The sequence below is a fragment of the Leopardus geoffroyi genome, chromosome E2 (genome assembly GCF_018350155.1).
Source record: "Leopardus geoffroyi isolate Oge1 chromosome E2, O.geoffroyi_Oge1_pat1.0, whole genome shotgun sequence".
NCBI lineage: Eukaryota > Metazoa > Chordata > Mammalia > Carnivora > Felidae > Leopardus > Leopardus geoffroyi.
The window spans coordinates 43,603,466-43,629,850 of NC_059335.1; the positions used below are offsets into that span (position 1 = coordinate 43,603,466).

General features: G+C 37.0%; 1 protein-coding gene across 5 annotated transcripts in view; it reads left to right on the forward strand.

The window, feature by feature from the left end:
• NFATC3 (nuclear factor of activated T cells 3) overlaps positions 1–26,385 on the forward strand; it is a 138,844-nt gene that overhangs the window by 26,778 nt on the left and 85,681 nt on the right. For 4 of the 5 annotated variants that reach the window (XM_045443231.1, XM_045443234.1, XM_045443235.1 and 1 more), the window contains exons 2-3: positions 14,304–15,438; positions 18,165–18,327. In XM_045443231.1, the coding sequence (XP_045299187.1) occupies positions 14,304–15,438; positions 18,165–18,327 (1,298 nt within the window). The remainder of the gene's footprint in view (positions 1–14,303; positions 15,439–18,164; positions 18,328–26,385) is intronic. The other variant, XM_045443236.1, reaches the window with a different exon arrangement.

Genomic DNA, 26,385 nt, shown 5'->3' on the forward strand with positions numbered 1-26,385 from the left:
CGACGCGGGGCTCGAACTCACGGACCGCGAGATCGTGACCTGGCTGAAGTCGGACGCTTAACCAACTGCGCCACCCAGGCGCCCCTATTTTCTCAAATTTTTGACGTACTACTTTCCACTTTCTTCTGGGATAAATTGTTACTTTTGAGAAGTTTGATGAAATTCTGATTCTTAATTCTTCATGTATAACCTGTTCTCTCCCAGTTTTTTAGATTCTTCTGTTTGTCATTTGTGTTCTGAAATTTCATGATAATGTACATTAGTATGGATCTGTTTTTATCTGACCTTTAGTGATCCTTTATTTCTTCCTCTTCATTTTCTTTCTTACTTCTTCTTTTTTTAATGTTTATTTATTTGAGAGAGAGAGAGCACTTACATGCGCACATGCTGAGCTGGGGAGAGGGAAAGAGAGAATCCTAAGCAGGCTCTCGATCACATGGACTGTGAGATCACAGCCTTAGCTGATATCAAGAGTTGGATGCTTAACTGACTGAGCCATCCAGGTGCCCCTACTCTTCATTTTGTATTCTCTTCTATTGGAACTTGAAGTTTCAACTCTGAGATTCTAATCTTGGACACATTCTAATGTTCTTTCCTATTTCCTATTTTTCTCTTTGCTTAATTCTTTGGAGAATTTCTTCAACTTGATCTTTCAGTTTTTCTTGGAGATTTCAATTTGCTTTCATTCCTAGGGGCTCTTATTTCATCTTTTAAATGAGCACATGTTCTTGTTTCAAGGTTACAGTATCTTGTTTTTTCTTTGAGGTTATTGAGGGTAGGTTTTGTTCTTGTTTTTGAGGTTTCCATCTTACTGCATAGCCTTTCCCCCCCACTTCTCTTTTTGCCTCTTTATTCATCGTTGAACCTTTTCTCAGATATTCCATGATCTGTGGCTATCTGCTTATTTTAAAAAATGAGGCATCAAGGGGCACCTGGCTGGCTCAGTTGGTGGTGTGTGACTCTGTCTTGGGGTTATTTGAGGTTACCCCACGTTGGGTGTAGAGGTTACTTAAAATAAAATCTTAAACAAAAAAGAGGCACCAAACCTTAATAGCAATTTTGTGCTTAGAAGTGGCACTTGTTAACTTACAGGCCTCATTGTAGGAGTTTTTACTAGGTTACCTTGTGATGTCATTGACTGTAAGTCTTTTCTCTTAGGTTAATGAGGTTCCCAAGAGAAGAATTTCATTTATTGCTTGCAGAGTATAAGCACATTGTACTGTGAGCCAAGGGAGAAAAGAGTGTTGGGGGCTTTAATATGCAAGTTTTAGAGAGACTTTTATTTCATCAACTCTGTTTCCAGTATGGTTACCCTGGTTCTCTTTCTCCTTCTGTTTTACCCCTTCAGAAAGTCTCCAGTGTTCTGCCTAGGGAGACAGTCATCCAGGAGCGCAAAGTGAGGTGGTTTGGGAAATTGGGAAGGTTAGTGACTCATTAAACTTTGTGCCAATCTTGTTTTCATTTTTGCCTTCACTGGAAGTACCTGGTAGTTCATTTCCTGAGTGTTTAGAGTTCTTTGTTGGGAATCAGTGTTCACAGTTTTCATATGCTAAATCAGTTACCATGTGCTCTGCATTCCAGCTTCTAAAAGTTTTGTTGCTATGACTTCATGTTGTGTGTGTGTGTGTGTCTGTGTGAATTTATACCCTTAAAAAATATCCTTTACTATCATTCTGTGGAGTTTCAGTAGGGAATGGGCAAATGTATGTCTTCAGTTCTCTGGCAGTTCTATTTGTTTTTGTTGTTATTGAGGTAAAATTTACACAACATGCAATTAACCATTCTAAAGTATATAATGAACTATTTTAAAGTATACAATTAAATGGTATTTAGTATATTTACAATGTTGTACAACCACAGCTCTCTTTAGTTTCAAAACTTTTTCATCACCCTTAAAAACACCCCATAGCCATTAAGTCATCACTCCCCATTTCCTTCTCCCTGCATCCTCTGGTAACCTCTAATCTGCTTTGTGTCTCCATGATTTACCTATTCTAGGTACATCATATAAAAGACATCATACAATATGTGATTTTTTTGGGAATGTTTTCCATGTTCATCCAGGTTGCACATCTGTGAATACTTGACTCCTTTTTATGGCTTCCATTGTTTGTATGCACCATAATTTGCTTCCCCATTTATCCATTGATGGACATTTGGGTTGTTTCTGCCTGTTGGCTATTATGAATAATGTTGCTGTAAACATTTGTGTACAAGCTTCTATGAAGACTGTACATTTGCGTTCTCGGGTATATACCTAGAGGTGGAATTTCTGGGTCCTATGCTAATTCTGTGTTTACCTTTTTTTTCCCCCAATGTTTATTTTTTTGAGTGAGAGAGGGAGAGAGAGAGTATGAGCAGGGGAGTTGCAGAGAGAGAGGGAGACACAGAATCTGAAGCAGGCTCCAGACTCCGAGCTGTCATCATGGAGCCCTATGTAGGGCTTGAATTCACGAACTGTGAGATCATGACCTGAGCCGAGGTCGGATGCTTAACCAACTGAGCCACCCACGTGCCCCGTGTGTTTAACTTTTTGAGGCACTGTCAAACTGTTTTCCACAGTGGCTATACCATTTTTACATTGCCACCTAATATATGAGGATTCCCATTTTTCTGCTTCCTCATCAGCATTGTTTTTTTGTTTGTTTTAAATTAAAGCCATCCTGGCGAGTGTGTCGTAGTGTCTTGTTGTGGTTTTGATTTACATGACCAGTGTTGAACATCTTTTCTTGTGCTTGTTGGCAGTTTACATATCTTCTTTGGAGGGATGTCTGTTTGAGTCCTTTGCCCATTTTAAAAATTGTGTTGTCTTTTTGTTTTTGAGCTGTAAGTGTTCTGTATATATTCTGGATACTTACCCCTTATCAGATATATTATTTGCAAGTAATTTCTTTCATTCTCTGGGTTTTCTCACCCCCCCACTGTCAATTTTCAGATTTTTAATTTTTTTTTAAATGTTTGTTTATTTTGAGTGGGGGGGGGGGGCACAGAAGATCCGAAGCGGGCTCTGCACTGACAGCAGAGAGGCTGATACAGGGCTTGAACTCATGAACTGTGAGATCATGACCTGAGTTGAAGTTGGACGCTCAACTGACTGAGCCACACAAGTACCCTTCTTTTTTAATATATGGAGGAAATCAAGTTTTGAAGGGATAATGTCATTATTACCGAAAATCATCTGCAGAGGGGCTTGTTGGGTCTGGCATTTTTCAAGAACTGTTTTTTAAATATTTATTTAGAAATTTTTATTATTGAAGTAGAGTTGACATACAGCGTTATCTTAATTTCAGGTGTACAACATAGTGATTCCACAATTCTGTACATTACCTCATGTTCACCATATAAGTACAATTCCTCTGTCACTAAATAATGTTATTACAGTATTATTAACTATATTCCTTATGTTGTACTTTTCATTCTTGTGACTTAATTTATTTTATGGAAGTTTGTACCTCTTAATCCCCTTCATCTATTTTGCCCATCCCTCTGCCTTCTCCCTTCTTTTGTTTGCTCTATTTATGAGTCTTTTTCTGGTTTTTGTTTGTTTTGATTTTTAGATTTCACATATAAGTGAAGTCGTATGGTATTTGTCTTTCCCTTTTTTTCACTGAACATAATACCCTCTAGGTATGAATGGCAAGATTTCATTCTTTTAATGGCTAAGTAAGGGTTGTCCTTTTTTTTTTTTTTTTTTTTTTTTTTTTTTTTAAGGTTTATATATTTGGAGAGGGAGAGGGAGTGTGCACGCACATGTGCATGGGAGGGGCAGAGAGAGAAAAGAGAAAATCCCAAGTAAGTTCAACACTGGCTCTGTCAGCGTAGAACTCAATACAGGGCTCGACCTCATGAACTGTGAGATCATGACCTGAGCCGAAATCAAGAGTCGGACAGACCACCAACTGAGCCACCCAGGAACCCCCTTATTCTCTTGATAGTATCTTTTGATGCACAAAAGTTCATTTTTGTGAAGTCCATTTCATCCAGTTTTTCTTTTATTGCTCCTGCTTTTAATATCAAATCTAAGAAACTTGTGCCAAATCCAAGGTCATGAAGGTGTACACCTGTGTTTTCTTCTCAGAGTTTTATGGTTTTAACTCTTATATTTATGTCATTGATCCATTTTGAGTTAATTTATGTATGTGGTGTGAGGTGGGGTTCAACTTCATTCTTTTGTATGTAGTTATCCGGTTGTCCTAGCACCACTTGTTGAAGGAACTATTCTTTTCCCATTTAATCATCTTAAAAAATCAAATTGACCATAGATATTTTGTTTTTTTTCTGGACTCTTTTATCTTCCATTAGTCTATGTGTTTATCCTTATACCAATACCACAGTTTTGATTACTGTTGCTTTGTAGTAAGTTTTGAGTTGTGAAGTGGGAATCCTTTTGCTTTTGCTTTTTCAATATTATTCTGGCTGTTCCGAGCCTCTTTCAATTCCATATAAATTTGAGCATTAGTTTTCTTGTTTCTGCAGAAAAAGCCGTTGAAATTTTGGTAGAGATTGCATTGACTGTAGATTGCTTTGTGGAATATTTCAGTGTCAAGAATATCTTCCAATCCCTGAACAAGGGAATTCTTAACCACTGGGGCACCTGGGTAGCTCAGTTGGATAAGCATCTGACTCGTGATTTCAGCTTCTGTCCTGATTTCATGGTCTTGGGATCTAGTTCCATGTCGGGCTCTGTGCTGGATGTGGAGCCCGCTTGGGATACTGTCTCTCTCCCTTCTGCCCCTCACCTGCTTATGCTGTCTCTTTCTGTCAAAAAAAAAAAAAAAAAAAAAAAAAAAAGGGAGGAATTCTTACCATTTATTTAATTCCTTAATTTCTTTTAGCAATATTTTGTAGTTTTTAGTGTACACATAAATTTATTCCTAAGTACTGTATTCTTTTGGAGGTTTTGTGAATAGAATTATTTTCTTAATTTACTTTTTGGATTGTTCCTTGTTGGTGTATAGAAGTGAAACTGAATTTTATGTGTTGATATTCTACCTTGCAACTTTCCTGAATTTGTTAGCTCTAGTTGTGTTTTGTGGATTCTATGGGATTTTCTATATATAGAATCATGCCATCTGCAAAGAGATAGTTTTACTTCTTCCTTTCCAATTTGGATGCCTTTTATTTCTTTTTATTGCCTAATTGCTCTGGCTGGGACTTCCAGTGCAATGTTGGATAGCACTGATGAAAGTGGCATTGTTGTCTTGTTCTTGATCTTAGGGAAAAAGCTTTCAATTTTCACTAATAAGCAAGATGTTAGTTTTGGGGTTTTTATAAATCCCTTCATCATTTTTAAGGAAGTTCCCTTCTGTTCCTAATTTGCTAAGTTTTTTTTTTCTTTTATCATGAAAGAGTGTTGAATTTTGTAAAATGTTTTTTTCTGTATCAATTCAATCATGTTTTTTTCCTTCATTCTAGTAATTAATTTTCAAATGTCAAATCACCCTCGTATTCCTGGGCTAAATTCCATTAAAAAAAAAATAGGCTGTTAGATTTGGTTTGCTAGTATTTTGTTGAAGACTTTTAGGTCTATATTCATAAGAGATAGGGTCCGTAGTATTTTTTTTTAAGTTTATTTATTTTGAGAGAGAGTGAACAAGAGAGAGAGCACGAGCGCACAGGCAAGGGGTAGAGAGAGAAAGAGAGAGAATCCTAAGCAGGATGATCCCACGACTGCGAGATCACGACCTGAGCTGATATCAAGAGTTGGACACCTAACTGACTGGAGCCACCCAGGCATCCCAGGTCTGTAGTATTCTTATATCGTTGTCTTGCTTTGGTAATAGGGTAGTCTCGTGGAATGTTCTCTAAATGTTGGATAGAGTTCACCTGTGACGCCATTTTGTTTTGGACTTTTTTGTTGGGAGATTTTTTGGCTACCAGTTCAATATCTTTACTTGGTATAGGTCTGTTGAGATTTTCCTATTTCTTCTGAGTCGGTTTTGGTGATTTGTGTGTTTGTAAGAATTTGCTCATTTGTTCTACATTGTCTAATTTGGTGGTGTTAATTTTGCATAGTATTATTATCATAGTATTCTCATGTATTTTTACCACCAACAGTTATTATATATCCTAACAGGGTCCATTTAAGTTGTACTAAAACTATTGTTTTCTCAACTTTTTCAGAAGTATTCTTGCCTGAAGGTGTTCCATGCAGACTCTTCATAGAGGCTAATTCCTCAGTCACTTTTAAGTTTTGCCTTGACTCTTCAAATAAATAGTAATTGAATCTGTAACATCTGGTTACACATCAGGACCTAGAGAAAACCACTTGAAAACCATTTGCCTTGTTTTGTAATTGCCTATTGATGTTGCTACAACATTCTCAATTTTTATTTTTTTAAATTTTTTTTTTTTTTCCAACGTTTATTTATTTTTGGGACAGAGAGAGACAGAGCATGAACGGGGGAGGGGCAGAGAGAGAGGGAGACACAGAATCGGAAACAGGCTCCAGGCTCTGAGCCATCAGCCCAGAGCCTGATGCGGGGCTCGAACTCACGGACCGCGAGATCGTGACCTGGCTGAAGTCGGACGCTTAACCGACTGCGCCACCCAGGCGCCCCCATTCTCAATTTTTAAATCAACCATTCTTGCTGAAAGGCTAATACAAGTTTATTTTCTCTGAGCTGGTTTCTTCAATTGTTGCATTCAATTTAAATAAATTACCATTAGTGCAGTTGGCTAACAAATGAGTCATTCAGAAACGTTTTTTGGTTGCAGCCTCATTTTTCCTTATTTTTGTGAAGAAATCCTCTTGTGATAAGGTATTATTTTTGTTTTTGTTTTCTAATTTTTCTTTTTTTTTTTTTAATGTTTTTATTTATTTTTGAGATAGAGAAACACAGAGCATGAACAGGGGAGGGCCAGAGAGAGGTGGGGAGACAGAATCCGAAGCAGGCTCCAGGCTCTGAGCTGTCAGCACAGAGCCCTATGTGGGGCTTGAACTCACGGAGTGTGAGATCATGACTTGAGCTGAAGTTGGACGCTTAACTGACTGAGCCACCCAGGTGCCCCTCTAATTTTTCTTCTAGTTTTTCTGTGGGTTGGGTGTATTTTGTGTTTGGGTGTATTTTCTGTGTGGTTGGGTGTATTAATGCAGTAATGCTGATGAATAAGGTACTCTTACAGCACAGCCATAATGTCATTGCATGATAAACATAATGCTTTGCCATTTAATTTGATAACAAAATAACCCACATTCCAATGTGCCTTAGAAGTGGGATTTCAATTTGAAGTCCCCTTTTCTCTGTCCTGTTTTGATTTTATAGGTGTGTACTGCTAAGTTTAAAACAGTGTTGCAGAACATCAATATGCATTGCACTCAAAATGCTGTTAAGTTAGAACTGTGTCACTGCAGTTTTGTTAGCTCACCAAGTAGCAGTGGGAAGCATTCATTTCTCACAGTTGCTCAGCTCTACCCATGTAGTAGCAGAGTACCCATAGACCATACATAAGCGAATGAATATGAATATGTTCCAATAAACCTTATTTGTGGACATCAGAATTCGAACTTCATATCATTTTATGTGTCATTGAAACAGTATTACTTGATTTTTTTTCCCCCAAGCATTTGAAACTCTTCTTAGCTTGTAGGCTGTACAGAAACAGGTGGAGGTTAGGTGTGGTCCATGGGCTATATTTTGCCAACCCTTGTAAGACATTGTATATTACCACATCCTTGTGTGGGGTCCTGTGATGGCTGAAGGAACAGAGCAAATAAGCCTTGAGATGGTCAAATTTCTGAAGCACCATGAATTTGAGAATTCTACAGTTGGAAATCTGGACCTAGAATTATTTATTGTGGAGAGATTATAGCAGATGCCCATATTTTTCCAGAGCTGGGGCTTTGGTGATACTTGGGAAGAAGATGAAACATCACTCACCCAAATTTTGTATTCAGATCTCTGCAATGCTTTAAGACATTTAAGACAACAATTTTAACAAATATATTATATAGACCTTCCAATTATATTAGAAGGTCTTTTATATAGACCTTCCAATAAACATCAGGAACTTTCTAGGTACTAGATAAGTAGTGGTCCCTTATTCTCAAATATAATAGAGATCTTGTCACTCCCCTTTTAAAACTGATGGTTTCCATTATCCTTGGAATAAAATTTACACTTCTTACCATGATCATTCTACGTTCTACTGCTTTTCAGTTCTCCTCCTTCTGTTGTTAGCTCTAGCCACATATTGGGACTTCCACTTCTTCAAAGAAGCTAAGGTAATATCTGACTCAGTGTTTGCTTATACTGTCTCCTTGTGTTCTCCACCTATGCCTGCCCATACTCACCCCCCTTTTCATTTCTTTCTGGTTCCTATTAATCTTTTAGGTTTTAGCTTATGTACCACCTTCTCAAAAAGCCTTCCCTGTACTTCCTGTAAAATAGGTTCCTTCTTTAGTCTCTGAAACTTCTATCACCTAGTAGTAGTTTCAGTGTTTAATTTGTGTTTTTGTAAATCTCCTCTGATATTGTATACTTTATGAGGGCAGGGACCATGCATGTCTTATTTTCTGCTTATATATTATTTACTATTCATTTACTATTCCAGATATCTAGCATATGGAACAGTTGCTAGAAAATAATGACATTATAAATAGTTGTTGAATGAGTGAGCGCTTGGTTTCTGGGATGCCTCCCTCTTTTGATTCTTCTTCCATTTAGGTGACTGTCCCTTCTCCTTCCTCATTTTTGTCTCCCTGATCCCTAAACTTGGAATCTCCTATGCCTCAGTTGCCTGCTTTCTTCTCCTTCTGCATTCACTCCCTTGTCCTCTCTTCTAGTCTTAATAACCGTAAATATTATTTATAGATTAATAACTCCCAAATCTATATGGCCAACCTGAGACTTTAGGTAGAAGTGTCTCCTTGATACCTCCACTTGGAAAGCTTATTAGCATCTCATATTTATGTCCAAAGTAGGATTTTCGATTTCCTGTCTCCCACATTTATCTCACTTTTCTTCTTCATTTCAGTAATTAGGAATACTGATCTTATAATAGTTCAGGCCCTAAACCTTGGTATCATCCTTGACTTACCTCTCTTTCTCACATCCAGTCTAATTTCTGTCAGCTTTACCTTCAAAACAAAACAAAACAGAAACCACAACTCACTTCTTACTATTTCTTCTACCTTTACAGCCTACCACCACTCATGTCCTATGCTCCATTATTTTGCATCTGGATTATTACAATAGTCTCTTAAATATGTATAATATATCAGATTGTATCATTCCTTTGCTTAGAGCCCTCCAGTATTTTCTCATCTCATAATAAAAACCAGTTGTAATGTCCTTACTTTTCTATGAGACCTCACTTTATGGTCAGTGCTGCTCTATCCCCAGCCCTAAACTGTACCCCTCACTCAGTTCTCTTCCCACTGGCTTCCTTGCTTTTCCTCATAAAATCCAAAAATTCTGTCTTCAGACCTTTGCACTTGCTATTTCTTCTATTTGCAGTGTTTTTCCTGTAGATTTCATCATCTTTTTTTTTTTTTTTAATGTTTACTTACTTTGAGAGAGAGAGCACGAACAGAGGAGAGACAGGGAGAAAGAGAATCCCAAGAGGCTCTGCACTGTCAGCATGGAGCCCGTGCAGGGCTCAAATCCCACCAACGGGCAAGATTGTGACCTGAGCCAGAATCAAGAGTCCAACACTCAACCGACTGAACCTCCCAGGTGCCCCTCCCATAGATTTCTGTATAGCTCAGCTCCTCATATCCTTTTGGGGAAATAGTCACAGGTATTGGATAAAATCTTAACAAATATTGGAGAAAATACTTTTCTGACCCCCTTATCTAAATTAATTTCACTCCTTCCCTCACTTCTTTTTAAAAAAAAATTTTTTTTTCCAACGTTTATTTATTTTTGGGACAGAGAGAGACAAGAGCATGAACGGGGGAGGGGCAGAGAGAGAGAGAGGGAGACACAGAATCGGAAACAGGCTCCAGGCTCTGAGCCATCAGCCCAGAGCCTGATGCGGGGCTCGAACTCACGGACCGCGAGATCGTGACCTGGCTGAAGTCGGACGCTTAACCGACTGCGCCACCCAGGTGCCCCCCTTCCCTCACTTCTATTCTCCTTGCCTGTTTGATTTTTCCTTATAGCAAATATCACTACCTGACATAACCTTAAAAATAAGGTTGGCTTGGGGTGCCTGGGTGCCTCAGTCGGTTGAGCGTCTGACTTCAGCTCAGGTCATGATCTCACAGTTCGTGGGCTCGAGCCCCGCATCAGGCTCTGTGCTGACCTCTTGCTCAGAGTCTGGAGCCTGCTTCAGATTCTGTGTTTCCTTCTCTCTCTGCCCCTCCCCCACTCGAGGCTTTGTCTCACTCTGTTTCTCAAAAATAAATAAATGTAAAAAAAAATTAAAAAAAAAAAAAGGTTGGCTTATTGGCTCAGTCGGTTAAGCTTCCCTCTTGATCTCTCCTCAGGTCTTGATCTTAGGGTGGAGAGTTCAAACCCCGCATTGAGCTCCACGCTGGGCATGAAGACTACTTAAAAAAAAAAAAAAAAAAAATCAACCAGTCAGTTATTTTACCAGCAAAAATGGGTTTGTTTAGAATAGCAGAGAACTGTGATTTGGGGCGAGCAAGCAATGGCAAAACCATAGGCAAATCTGAGAACAAAGGAGAGGAAAGCTCTTCTACGGAGTAAAGTGGGGGGAGTTAGGAGGGCTGTTTTAAAGGAAAAGTACTTTGACGTTAATTGGAGTTCACAGTATACTAGCTTTTCATTGGCTGAGTTGTGACAGCCTCTCATTGGCTGGGTGGTTGCCTGGGGAGGAGAAAAGCTTTTCTTCCTCCTTGGGATGGTAAACTGGTATCCATTTGGAATGTTCCTAACTTCCCGTTCATTCTGCAATTGTGCATTCTCACCCTTGTAGGGTGTGAGAGCTCCCCCTGCTGGCCTCCTGACTCCATTTTAAATAAAGTTTCCTTTTATTAATTTTCATGGTGGAATGAAATTTCTATGAGAATGGGGACTTTGTTTTGTCCACTCTTGTGTTTTCAGTGTCTTGAACATGCCTTGAACCATTATATAGTGCTACTCAGAAAATGTTTTTTTAAATGAATGATCACATTGCTTCTGGTTTCGGACAAAATACACATATATGGTTGAAAAGTGAAAAGCACAAAGTTAGCACCCCAGAAGTGGCAAAATGGGAATATACAAAGAAATTGATTTCTTGATAACCTTGTTGAACTGATGAAATAACCAGTTCTGGGACTGTCCTACCTTTGGACCTCTTGTTAATGTTGGAAAATACCCTCCCCTCTCTTCAGGTACTTTAATTGGGTTTTCTGGTTTTTGAAGCCTAGAACATTGTATTTCATACAGAACCATTTAACTCTTAAATTACATTAAAATTAAAAATAATATCCTGATTGGAGAAACTAAAGTAAAACTGATACTTGTGTCCTAATGTTGTATATTAAAACAAGTCTTCTAAAACAAATGTTTCTACATAGTAGGAGTGCTAAAAATGGTTGCCCTAAGGTCTAGTATCTCTACCTTTAGGAATTTATTCTTGGAGAGGGATTCAAAACAAGAGAAAAAGCTGTATGTATAGACATGTTCAATGCTACATTATTTATAAAAATAAAAAGTAGGAAATAGCTATGATCATTGACTTGACATTTTACATGGCCTTGAAAATTGCTTAGGAATTTCTTATAAGCTTCAATAAAATATAAAAAACATTAAAGGACAAGGTTGTATGTTATATAGGCAAAACATATCTAGGCTGTTAGAAGTCAGTATAGTGGTTACTTTTGGTGGAAAGGTAATGACTTGGAAGCAAGCCAAAAGGGGCTTTTAGGGGAGAGAGACACACAGTGCAAGCGGGGGAGGGGCAGAGAGAGAGAGGGAGATACGGAATCTGAAGCAGGCTCCAGGCTCTGAGCTGTCAGCACAGAGCCCAGTGTGGGGCTTAAACCCATGAACTGCGAGATCATGACCTGAGCCAAAGTCGGATGCTTAACTGAGCCACCCAGGCGCCCCAGGATTTTTTTTTTTTAGGGTAATGTTATAGGGTATGTCTTATGTGACAGTTTATTGAGCTATATATGATGTGTGCACTTTTATGATGTATCTTGTACTTTAATAAAAGGTTTTTTTAGGAAAAAACCTCCAAAATATTATGATCCATGGCTTTATAAAAATATATACATATATAGACAAATATATACATGAAAATATTAAGTGTTAGGTGATAGCATTTGTTTATGATTTTCTTAAAGTCAGATAAGAAACAAATGTTTTTAACTTTTAAAAAACATTTTTAATTGTGATAAAATATGCATAATATTAAGGATGCCTGGCTGGCTCAGTTGGTAGAACATGAAGCTCTTGATCCCCAGGTCATTAGTTCAAGCCCCACATTGGGTGCAGAGTTGACTTAAAAGTTTAAATATATATATATATTCAACAATATAAAAATTTAATAAAAATTTATATATATTTAAATAATGCAGCTATGAAAATACAAATAAAAAGCATAGCATTGTGTGTGTGTATGTATGTGTATGTGTATACACACACACAATGCTATGCTTTTTATTTGTGTTTTTATAGCTGCATTATTGGGATATAATTCATATACCATACAATATTTACAGAGTAGTGTAACCATCGCTACAGTCAATATGAAAACATTTTCATCAGTACAGAAAGAAACCCGATATCCACTAGAAGTTACTTCCCATTTTCCCCAAACCTCTTCTTTTTGTTGTTTATTAAATTAATATTTATTTTTATTTGAATATAGTTGACACCCAATGTTACATTAGTTTCAGATGTACAACATAATGATTCAGTATCTCTGTACATTATGCTATGCTTACCACAATTGTTTATTTTTAAAAGCTTTTTCCTCCACCTTTTGTTAATGTCAAATGTGGGTTTTCTTCTTTGGAGCTCTGACCTTCTTACTTATCTTGATTCAGTAAGTGGAGTGAGAGAGTTGACTGAGTGATGTACTTCAAAGGATGTTTCCATTTATTAGGAAATACTTCAGAGTTAAAAAAAATAATATACCCATCTGAAATTTTAAAAAGGGAAAGATAAGATTATTAGCAGGTAGTGAGTTCTTGCTAAATATTAGTCATTATATTAGGTTGCTTGTCTTCAAATTGTCTTGTGTGTTTTAGTTGATGTTGATACTCTCCTCCTGACAATTTTATAGAAAAAAAGGCTGCCTTAGAAAACTGAGGTTAAATAACTCGTCCAAGTTTGCACAGCTTTGGAATGGCAGAGCCAGGGTTTAAACCTAGAGGGTTTTGTTGTTTAGTACATGTAAAAACTCTTTACTGAATGTGTTCACTAACCACATTTTAAAAGTTCTGCCATTATGAGGTTTACTTTAATAATCTATCATAAGTTAAAAGCTGTGATGAGTTATTTTCTAATTGAGGTAAAGGATCCAGTGGGATCACGTGGCTCTTGCAACCTGGTTTGCTATATTAAAAGATACAAATTCTTGATGGTATGACAGTGGAGCAAAAAGCTACTGTTAATCATAAAAATTTCTTTATCGAAAAGTTCTGGGATTACTACAAGGAGACCGAGGTCTTAGGTTAAATGATATGACTAAGAGCTCATAGAATCTAGGTCTCCTGAGTTGAGTCTGTAATTCTTTTAATTAGTAAACTTAGTAGTGTGTGTGCTTATAAGTAAAAACCTTTCAAAGACTTTGTTCTATCCTTTATTCCATTTTGACTTGCAGACCCCAGATGAGGCTGAATTTACGTGATTATATCATTTTATAGTTCTATGAATGTTTTTTAGAATTATGGATATGATTATTTCTTTTATAGAAGCATTTGTTTTCAGATGGTTTCTGATTCTCATTTTAGAAAATGGAAACAAGAGGAAAAAATTACATATATAACCACAAATATAAATATGTAATAATTACATGTATCTGTGGAAATAACCAGGAAACTTTTTTAAAAAACACACGTCGGGGCGCCTAGCTGGCTTAGTCAGTAGAGCTTGCAACTTTTGATCTTGAGGTTCGTGTGTTCGAACCCCACGTTGGGTGTAGAGATTACTTAAAAAAAATTAAAATTGTTGGTGCTGGCAAAGAAGTGGTTTGAATGTAAATAAAACATACATACCATTCTCTTAGTGGAGCTAATGGTACACATTTTATGTCCTACTTTTTTCTCTCAAGATTATTATTTACTTTCTCATCCAGTAATTTATACATCTAAATTTTCTAATTTCTTGTTTTGTTGATTTTTTTCTTTTTCTTTTTCTGTTCTTTTTTGTTTTTGTTTTTGTTTTGCTTTCCCCCCATAGATCTTGAGCCAGATGATTGTGCATCCATTTACATCTTTAATGTAGATCCACCTCCATCTACTTTAAACTCACCACTTTGCTTACCACATCATGGATTACCGTCTCACTCTTCTGTTTTGTCACCATCGTTTCAGCTCCAAGGTCACAAAAACTATGAAGGAACTTGTGAGATTCCTGAATCTAAATACAGCCCTTTAAGTGGTCCCAAACCCTTTGAGTGTCCAAGTATTCAAATTACATCCATCTCTCCTAACTGTCATCAAGAAATAGATACTCATGAAGATGACCTACACATAAATGATCCAGAAAGGGAATATTTGGAAAGGCCTTCTAGAGATCATCTCTATCTTCCTCTTGAGCCATCCTACCGGGAGTCTTCCCTTAGTCCTAGTCCTGCCAGCAGCATCTCTTCTAGGAGCTGGTTCTCAGATGCATCTTCTTGCGAATCTCTTTCACACATTTATGATGATGTGGATTCGGAATTGAATGAAGCTGCCGCCCGATTTACTCTTGGATCCCCTCTGACTTCTCCTGGTGGCTCACCAGGAGGTTGCCCTGGAGAAGAGTCCTGGCATCAACAATATGGACTTGGACACTCCTTGTCACCCAGGCAATCTCCTTGCCACTCTCCTAGATCTAGTGTTACTGATGAGAATTGGCTGAGCCCCAGGCCAGCCTCAGGACCCTCATCAAGGCCTACTTCCCCCTGTGGGAAACGACGGCACTCCAGTGCTGAGGTTTGTTATGTTGGGTCCCTTTCACCCCATCATTCACCTGTTCCTTCTCCTGGTCACTCCCCCAGGGGAAGTGTAACAGAAGATACCTGGCTTAATGCTTCTGTCCAGGGTGGATCAGGCCTTGGCCCTGCACTTTTTCCATTTCAGTACTGTGTAGAGACTGATATCCCTCTGAAAACAAGGAAGACTTCTGAAGATCAAGCTACCATACTACCAGGAAAATTAGAGCTCTGTTCAGATGACCAAGGGAGTTTATCACCATCCCGGGAGACTTCAGTAGATGATGGCCTTGGATCTCAGTATCCTTTAAAGAAAGATTCATCTGGTGACCAATTTCTTTCAGTTCCTTCACCTTTTACCTGGAGCAAACCAAAGCCTGGCCACACCCCATTATTTCGGTGAGTCGATGGAAATGGCTGCTGGTCATTTTTCATGCGTATGTGTTACTGGTGGCATGTGACTGCATTATATATATGGAATGGTTTGATGCCCCCCCTTTTTTTCTAGTGTCTTCCAGACAAATCAATTAAAGTCTGCATTTATTTTCCCTTTAGTCTTAAAAGAGCCTTCAGATAGGCTAGGCTTATCATTTTAAAAGTATATAGATAATGAATTGTAGATAATAATAAATTATATTGAAGATTCCCTAGAAAGAATTTTCTTATTTAAAAAGCTTTTTGTAAAACACTGATTACAGTATGAGTTAAATTACAAAAAAAATACTAATTGGGAACATGTGTTTTATATTTTTAAGACCTTATTATACAAATGAAATTTGTTTATTGTGGCAAGTTCTTTTCATAATTTATTTTTTATCTTTTGATTTTATAAGTTTGACTTTTTTATTGTAGAGAAATTTTAACATTTTATGTATTTAAATTTGTCTTCTGCATGGGTTTTGGATTTTGTCTTATATTTGAAAGCCTTACCCCAGTCTAAAATAATTACAAATAACAATCTAACTTGCACATGTTTTTAATAAAATTTTTACGTATACATTAGCTTTATAATGTATATAATACATATTATATTTATATGTACATGCATATATTATATATTAATAATTGTATATATATGAATATATATTTGAATTTTGAGTCTAGCTAGGAGCTGGAGTAGAGAACAGTTTAAAAGTAAGTAAGTAAGAGTGTAAGAGCAAGTAAGTAATTCTAGATAACTGGAGTAAGAACAGCATGACTCATTCCAAATGACTTCTTAGTTGTCATAATCCTGTTTTATAGAATCAATCTAGTCTATATAATTGTTTAGAAGAGACAACTTTTTTTAAAATGCTTTTTCAGTGGTATGAGTGTTTATTTCTGGATCCAGATCTTTAGAAAAATATGTGGAATTATGGTATTGAAGATATCTTTGAGCCTATCATTCTGCTTTTGAAAAGTATCTTAATCTTTGTAGGGGTTTGCTTAAGTCTGCAGAACAAGTGTAGAAACTAGCTGAGAGTTGAAGTTGAGTTGTTTCAGACTAATAAAAATTAATACCTTTGAGCTTCATAATAAAGCTAGGCTGAGGACATTGAGAGAAGCAATTTAGGAATGTTAGCAGTGAATGAATGAAGCAATGTAGGAATGGTAGCATTTCATTGGTGGAAGAGACTTTAAAAGTCCAATTTCACCAGTCACTAAGAAGATTTTTTTTTTTAATATTTATTTTTTTGGAGAGCGCAAGCAGGGAGAGGCAGAGAGAGGGGGACATACGATCTGAAGCAGGCTTTGCGCTGACAGGCTGACAGCAGTGAACCCAATGTAGGGCTCGAATTCCTGAAGGAGATCATGACCTGAGCCAAAGTTGGACACTCAAGCAAATGAGCTACCCAGGTGCCCCAAAAGATGTTTTTAATATAAATTATTGTAGGTCGGGTCCTTTAATATTTGACCTACAGACATATAAGTTGTTTCTTTTTTTTAATTTTTTTTTTCAATTTTTTTTTTCAACGTTTATTTATTTTTGGGACAGAGAGAGACAGAGCATGAACGGGGGAGGGGCAGAGAGAGAGGGAGACACAGAATCGGAAACAGGCTCCAGGCTCTGAGCCATCAGCCCAGAGCCCGACGCGGGGCTCGAACTCACGGACAGCGAGATCGTGACCTGGCTGAAGTCGGACGCTTAACTGACTGCGCCACCCAGGCGCCCCAAGTTGTTTCTTTTTTAAATCCCGTATTTTCATTGTTAATATATCTAAATGAGGGGTGGTTGGGTGGTTCAGTCAGTTAGGCATCTGACTTTGGCTCATATCATGATCTCATAGCTTGTGAGTTCGAGCCCTGCATCTGGCTCTGTGCTGCCAGCTCGGAGCCTGGAGCCTGCTTCAGATTCTGTGTCTCCCTCTTTCTGCCCTTCCCCCCCCCCCCCCCCCCCCCCCGCCCCACACACTCCCTCTCTCTCTCTCTCTCTCCAAAAATAAATAAACATTTAAAAAATATATATATATAAATATCTAAATGAACCTATATCCCTTTAAGCTGTTTAAATTATCTTATTGATCAATTGATGTTTTCTCTAAAATTGACATTTAGAATCTGCGATGATAGACCTTATAGTTTTTCAGCCAAATGTGTAGTGAAATTAAATTGTACCTCAAATTGCAGTATACTGTTGCCTATAAGTGGTGTACAGTATTTCAGAGAAACAAGAATAAGAAGGAAGTGGGTAAGCAACAGGTATAATGACTAACTTCTATAGCTACACACCAGGGATGGAGACATATATACTGAGATACAGGAGTATTTGAATTCTTAGACACTGATAGCACATACACAGAAATGGACATTTTTGCTTAAAAATTAAATTATTCTTTTGGTTGTTTTTTTTTATAATTAGGTACACATAGTTGAAAATCATTTAGTTTTGCAAAATGTTAGAATTTTTCCTTTTTAAAAAATACAGAAAACCAAAATGTAAATGAAATGGATTTGAGTTAAAGAATTATTTCGTAAGTACCCATCATATCCAGTGTTATAACTTATTAAGTAAAATTTTATTTTGGAATACTCTGCTTCAGAGCACAGGAGGAAAAAAATGTTGGTTGCTGGCAAAGAAGGGATTTAAATCCTTGCTTGGCAGTAATAGCATGGTGAAATGCATTTTTTGTGTGTTTCGTTTATAGCACATCTTCATTACCTCCACTAGACTGGCCTTTACCAACTCATTTTGGACAATGTGAACTGAAAATAGAAGTGCAACCTAAAACTCATCATCGAGCCCATTATGAAACTGAAGGTAGCCGAGGAGCAGTAAAAGCATCTACTGGGGGACATCCTGTTGTCAAGGTATGAGTTGGGACTTATTTTGGAGATATCATACATTTTTTAATGATAAAGTCTGTTCATTTAGGTACTGCTGAGCACAAAAAGAAAATTCAAAGCTTAAAACTTCTGTTGAGGTTTTATGTTTTTGTTCATATGGCACTTCTGCATTGAGGTTATTTTTTTTTCTGAGTTGAAACATATTCTTTTGCTTGTGGACTGACTCTCCAGCTGAGAGGAAAGATTGTAGTGGTCAAACAGTTGTTTTTTCTTATTAAAAAAAAACCCCAAATAACAAAAAACAACTGTATTATAAACATAATACATGCTCGTTTAAAATCGAAGTAATACTGGGGCGTCTGGGTGGCTCAGTCGGTTGAGCTTCCGACTTCAGGTCAGGTCATGATCTCTCAGTTCGTGGGTTCAAGCCCCACGTCAGGCTCTGTGCTGACAGCTCAAAGCCTGGAGCCTGCTTCAGATTCTGTGTCTCCCTCTCTCTATCTGCCCTTCCCCAGCTCATGCTCTCTCTTTCTCTCTCAGAAATAAACATTAAAAAAAAATTTTTTTTTAATCCAAATCCAAGTAATACCAAAAATAAAGCAATAAATTACCCCAAATACAAACCCCTCAGAAATAAGCAATTGTTAATATTTGATTAACATTCCAGATAATTCTCTGTGTATATTTAGTGTAAGTCTGAATGGATGGCTAGAAAATAGATTGAATTTTTTTATGGATAGCATTATACTGAACATCTTTGTGATGAAAATGTTTAATTTATTTTTATTTGAATTTATTAGGAAAAACTAACATGAAATCATAAAAATATGTAATAGTTGAGCATGTGAAATATACTTAATAGGTAAATTTTGAATCGTAATAGTTGAATGTTAACTTTAATATTTGAATGAAATATTTATAAAATGAAACAGAAGTAAAAAGTAAGAACTTATACTGAATCTTAGATATTGTTCTTCCTGCTCAGAGACCCTAAGAAGATCTAAGGTTAAAGATACTAAATTATTGAGAAACTGAATCACTGTTTTAGATGGTTTGAATTTTGACTCCCTGCTTTGAAAAATGAGATGATTGTCTTAAACTTCTCCTGCTCTACCCAGGTTCTACCTCCTGAATTTTGTTGCTTCTGTTATTTTCCCTTGCAGATCTACAGCCATCTTCCCACCCTTGTACCCTTCCACACTCCATTGTTTAGCTTTAGTCCTATGTCTAGTTGGATTCAGTGATTACTACTAATTTTTACATGTTTTATTGTTAAATGTTTTGTTTAAGAAGGGCTTTGGATTCTGTATTTGTTGGGTTCTTTCATGTTTGAGAATGTTTGTTGGCTTAAATACCCAAACAACAGAATGGCCTGTATATAATAATCTCAAGTCACCTATTTTCTCTCTCAGGACTTGTCTTAACAGCATTGTGTATTGAGGATGAATTAGTTTTATCTGAAGTGAATTTGAACAATACAGGTTATGAACTATCATTTCCTGTATCAGCCATGATTTATGATTTACCATTATTATCTAAACAATATTTAATAGTTCTTGACAAAGCTTTACATTTTAGGTGGGTTTTTAAATGACTTGTAGCAAGAAATAGCAGTTACAGAAAGAGATCAGGTTTGTGGTTACCAGTGAGGGAACTGGATCAAGGTGGTCAGAAGGTACAAACTTCCAGTTATAAATAAGTACTGAGGATGTAGTGTACAACATAATGATTACAGTTAACACTGCTATATAGTATATTTGAAAATTGCTAAGAGTAGATCCTGAAAGTTCTCATCACAAGGAAAACAACCTTTTTTTTCCTCTATCTCTGTCAGTTTTTGGTAAGTATATAAGGCGATGGATGTTAGCTAAATTTATCATAGTAATCAGTTCACAACATAAAAATCAAGTTATTTATATACCTTAAATTTATGTACTATTTTATGTCAATTGTCATAAGAATTCTCTCGTTTGTTTTTTTTAATTTTTTAAATTTATTTTAATGTTTATTTTTGAGAGAGAGTGAAAGCATGCATGAGTGGGTGTGGGATAGAGAGAGAGGGAGACACAGGATCCGAAGCAGGCTCCAGGCACTGAGCTGTCAGGGCAGAACCTGATGCAGGGCTCGAACCCATGAACCACGAGATCATGACCTGAGCGAAGTCAGATGCTCAACTGACTGAGCCACCTAGGCATGCCCTACCGTTTGTTCTTAGAGTCACATTTTGCTCTTAAATGAGAGCTTATTTCAGTTTTATTAAGGAAGAAGATTGCTTCATTTACTGTATCTTTGAGTTTTCTTACCAGGAAAGAAATTATTTACAAGTCCTTAAGTGAACAAAAATTTTTTGAGAGTCCAAGTAGTTTGTTGCCACAGTATTCCTTTAATTACAAACTGGTTCTCTGAGGTGCCTGGGTGACTCAGTTGGTTAAGAAGCCAATCTTGATTTCGGCTCAGGTCATGATCTCATGGTTCATCATATCTAGCCCTGTGTCAGGCTCTGTGCTGACAGTGTGGAGTCTGCTTGGAATTTTCCCTCTCTCACTCTCTCTGCCCCTCCCCTGCTTGTATGGTTGCTGTCTCTCTCTCTCTCTCTCTCTCTCAAAATAAATAAATAAACATTTAAAAGAAGAATTAAAAAGATAAAAAATAAAAACTGGTTCTCTTTTGGGGCTCCTGCTGGCTCCATGGAGCGTGCAACTCTGTCTCGGGGTCGTAAATTCGAGCCCCAAATTGGGGTGTAGAGATTACTTAAAAAACCAAACTGGTTCTCTTCTTAGGAGGAGACTAGCACTTCTGGTATTATTATCGTTGCTTTATATTGTCCTTGTGAGTGACTTTTTTTTTTTTTTTTATAACTTCTTACCTGAAGAATTATATCATTACACTTGAAATTACTGACTTAACCAGAGTATGTCTGGATGCTGATGGTTCTTTATCAGTCTTTCCAAGTACCTATGATACTCCCTTTCAATCTGAGATTATTTCTTCCTTTGTACAAGAAAATCTGTATTATGTATCTGTATACCTTTCCTGTCCATTTGTTTTGTCCTTTACTTCAGGGACTCCAATTACTAGTCAAATGTCAACTTGTCTTTGTTTATCCCCCATGTCTTTGTGTTTTTTCCTCTGGTTATTTTAATGTCTTACTATTTAGTGTGTGTGTGTGTGTGTGTGTGTGTGTGTGTGTGTGTGTGTTTAAAGCTCTGCTCTGATGTTTTTGATCTATTCGTCACTTGCTGTTTCTAATTTAGCTTCTAATTTTTTTTACGTTTATTTTTGAGAGAGACAGAGAGAGACAAAGTGTGAGCAGGGGAGGGGCAGACAAAGAGGGAGACACAGAATCTGAAACAGACTCCAGGCTCTGAGCGGTAAGCACAGAGCCTGATGTGCAGCTTGAACCCACAAACCGTGAGATCATGACCTAAGCTGAAGTTGGATGCTCAACCGACTGAGCCACCCAGGCGCTTCTCTAATTTAGATTTTAGATCTGCAGTTGTGTCTTGAACTTTAATTTGATTCTTTAGGTCCATTTCCACTCATTTGATATTTTATCATTATATTTTATCTCATGATTTATTGAATTTATATTCTTTATATTTATATAAATATATTTATAAAAAAGAATTTATACATATATTTTTTAAATTTTTTTTTTTTTCAATGTTTATTTATTTTTGGGACAGAGAGAGACAGAGAGAGACAGAGCATGAACAGGGGAGGGGCAGAGAGAGAGGGAGACACAGAATTGGAAACAGGCTCCAGGCTCTGAGCCATCAGCCCAGAGCCCGACGCGGGGCTCGAACTCACGGACCGCGAGATCGTGACCTGGCTGAAGTCGGACGTTTAACCGACTGCGCCACCCAGGCGCCCCAATTTTTTAATGTTTATTTTTGAGAGAGAGTGTGAGAGAGAGTGTGAGCAGGGGAGGAGCAGAGGGAGGTGGCGGACAGAGCATCCGAAGCAGGCTCTGCGCTGACAGCAGCTAGCCCGATGAGAGCTTGAACTCACAAATCATGAGATCGTGACCTGAGCTGAAGTCAGACACTCAACGGACTGAACTCCTACTGAATTTACATTCTTAGATTTTTTAGTGTGGAACATTCACTGGTAATCAATTTCTGGGTTTTGTCTTTGTGTGTATGTTTTTTTTGAGGGGGAGGTTTTGTTTTCATTTTTATTTCATTAGTCAAATGTCTTATATAATTTGTTCCATTTTTCATTAAATAAAAACAAGAACAAAAACTGTATACTATGATTGCCTAATTGTCATGCCTTTTCTCCTCCATTTTGTTTGAGAGCTTTGGTCTGTAGCCTGAGGAGATTGGGGTAAAGAGGTACAGAGTTACTTTAGGGTAGGCCTTGTTGGGTTTGGCTCAAGAGAGTGAACAATATCATGTATTATGGCCCACTCCCAGAACTCTGGTGTGTATCATATTTTCATGAGGTGTGCTTATTCCCCTAATGCAGCACAGAGTCCTGGAAGATGGTCAGCACTCCTGACCTTTTCTGCCCTGCCAGAAGCCCTGGAGCATAATGTAGTATCTTTTATTCTTGAGGAAAAGTTTTTCCTTGACTTTTTTCAGAGCTACCTACTTAGAACTTTGATTTACTTTGCTGTCAATTAGCATGAGTTAGTGTTTTCTATTTTGTTTTCTCATTTTATTACTTTTATACCATTAATGTAATTATTTTTATTATTTTTATTATTTTTTAAAATTTATTTTTAGGGAGAGAGTGAGAGAGTATGTGCCCAAGAGTTGGGGGAGGGGCAGAGAGAGACAGAGGGAGTGAGAATCCCAAGCAGGCTCCACCCCAGTGCGGACCCCAATTTGGGGCTCAATCTCAATACCATGAGATCATGACCTGAGCAGAAACCTGGAGTTGGATGCTTAACTGACTGAGCCACCTAGGTGCCCCAATTTATTTATTTATTTAGTTAGTTAGTTAGTTAGTTAGTTAGTTAGTTTATACTTACTAATTTTATTTACTGCTGTTGCTTTTCCTGGTGGATGAGGTATGGATTAGTTAGTAGTTGTGCCATATAAATCTTAATCCTCTGTTTCACATTCCTCGTATTGCCACCACCACCACACACACATACATTTTGGTTATTTTGTTAGCTATTGAGTAAAGAAGATTGTGATACTACTTCATTCCATTGTCTTTATGCAAAATCAGATAATCAGAGAAATCATTTTCCTCATAATCAGAGACAAATAAGCATTACATGATGAGAACAGGTCATCTCAAATTGGAAATGAAACTGATGCCTAACTCTATATACTCTACCACACTTGTAGGGTTGTGTGCTTTGTAGGGACACTCTTCATTTCTGTATGTCCACTTCTGAGACTTCATTTTTTCCATTAACAGAGGTGGCCCTTTTTCAGCAACTAAGAGGACTATTTGTAGATTTCTCTGCTATTCTGAGAATTTTGCCGGGAAAGGACGGCATCATTTGCTATTCCAGACTGGTCTGAGCATCACACATAAGAGTGGCATGCTTGGTTCTCAAGACAAAAAAAAAAAAAAGCGCCTTGATTTTGCTGAGTAGTGGCTTATTTTCTTTTAAACATTTTGTTGCTAAGAACACATCATTAAAGTACACAAGTCTTAACATGTACAGCTCAGTGAATTTTTAATATACACATACCCATATAACTACCACAAAGGTTAAGATATAGAGTATTTTAAGCACCCTGAAGACTCCCTTGTGCCCTTCCCAGTTTGTATCCCCCAGCCAAAGTTAATCATGCTTCTGAACTTCTTCTCATCATAGATTTGTCTTTTTATTCTTGAATTTCGTATAAATGGGATCATATAGAATATCCTATTTTCTGTCTGGCTTCTTTTATTCAACATTATGACTGTGAGGTTCATCCATTTGCAGCGGGTAGTTTTTCTTTTTCTTTGCTGTGCAGTACTCTCTTGTATTAATTTGCTATAATTTCTTCATCTGTCCTCCTATTCATAGACACTTGGTTTGTGTCCAGTTTTGGACTATTTTGAATAAAGCTGCTGGACTGTTTTGAATAAACCTATGTTCTTTTTTCTCTTTTTTAACACATCTCTTTTATTTTTTATTTTAATTCCACTGTAGTTAGCATATGGTGTTACATTAGTTTCAGGTGTACTACACCTATCTTTTGATAGACAAGGCATTCACTTGTTTTGGTAATATGTCCGTTGAGTGGAATTGCTGGTATCGCAAAGTACCCATACCAGTTTTTACTTCTGACCAGTCATAATATGGAGGTTTCAGTTACTCCACATCTTCACCGGTACCAACACTTGGTTGCTGGTATTTTTTAACTATTTCAGTAGGGTTGTAGAAGAATCACACTGGTTTTAATTTGTGGTTTCCTGATGACCAGTGATGTTGAACATCTTTTCACGTTTGTTTTCAGACATTTGGCTGTCCTCTTCTGTGAAATGTCGGTTCACATTTCTTGACCAGTTTTTAAATTGTCTTTTTCTTTTTGATTTGTAGGGGGTTTTTTTTGTTTTTTTGTTTTTTTGTTTTTTAGTGTTTTGAATGTAAGTTTTTTGTCAGGTATATGCATTGCAAATATAATTTCTTCTCATTGTCTTTTGCTTGCTTTTTCACTGTTTTGTTTTGTTTTACTTTTTTGTTGTTTGTTTTGAGAGAGAGCTTAAGTAGGGGAGAGATAGAGGGAGAGATAGAGGGAGAGGGAGAAAGAGAATTTTAAGCAGGCTCCATGCCCAGGGTGAGGCTCTGTCTCACCACTTTAATATCATGACCTGAGCTGAAATCAAGAGTTGGACGCTTAGCTCACTGAGCCACCCAGGCGCCCATTGATGTGTGTTTTGATGAATGGAAGTTTTTAATTTTAATGAAGTCCAAATTATTAGTATTCTTTTTCCTGAATAGTGCTTTTATATCCTGTTCAAAAACCTTTGCTTACATACCAAGGTTATGAAGGCAGTCAGTCTCTTGTGTTTTATTCTGGAAGCTTTATTGCTTTACCTTTTATATTTAGGTCTATGGTCTTTCTCAAATTATTTTTTGTGTATGGACTAAAGAGGTAAGGATTAAGCCCCCCCTTTTTTATCGATAAAAGTTGACTCAGTACCATAATTGAAAGCCCATCATTTTTCTCTTGTGCTGCATTGGTGCCTTTGTCATAAATCAGGTGACTGTATACTGTGGCACTCTTTCTTAACTCTTCATTCCATGCCACTGGACTATTTGGTCTATGTTAGTACCATCATTACAATGCCTTAATTACAATGGCTTTACAATAAATCTTAAGATTTGGTAGTGTGAGTCTTCTTTTAAGATTCTTCTGACTCTTCTAGGTCCTTTGCATTTTTGTATGAATTTTAGAGTCAGCTTGTCACTCTCCATCCCCCCTTAAAAAAAAAACAAACCCATGGGGATTTTGGTTAGGATTACCTTGAAAGTATAGGTCAGTTTGGAAAGAACTGACCTCTTAATAGTATTGATGCTTCCAGTCCATGGATATAGTTTATCCCTTCACTTATTTAGGTATTATTTAATTCCTCTCCACAGTGTTTTATAGTTTTCCAGGTAGAAATCTTTCACATCTTTTGTTATTTCCAGTTTCAGTGTTTTTAGTGCTATTATTGTATTTTTTATTTTATTTACTTTTTTGTTTCTAGAATATAGAAATGTAATTGATTTTTTTAATATTGACTTTATATTTCTTGACCTAACAGTTTATTTTAGCTTCTTTTGGGTTTTCTAAATAGTTGGGTCATCTTTGAATAATAACCGTTTTACCTCTTTATAATTTTTATACCTTTTTTCCCTAAAACTTTTATTGTGGTGAAATAACACTTAACATAAAATTTATCATGTTAATTATTTTTACATGTATGGTTTAGTAGTATCAAATACATTCATAATGTTGTATAACTTTGACCACCATCCATTTCCATAGCTCTTTTCATCTTATAAAACTGAAACTCTATACCCCTCTATTTTGTCCCCTTAGCTCCCAGAAACCACCGTTCTTTTGTCTCTACAATGATGTTGACTACTCTAAGTACTTTATATCAGTAGAATCATACAGTATTTTCTGTGACTGGCTTATT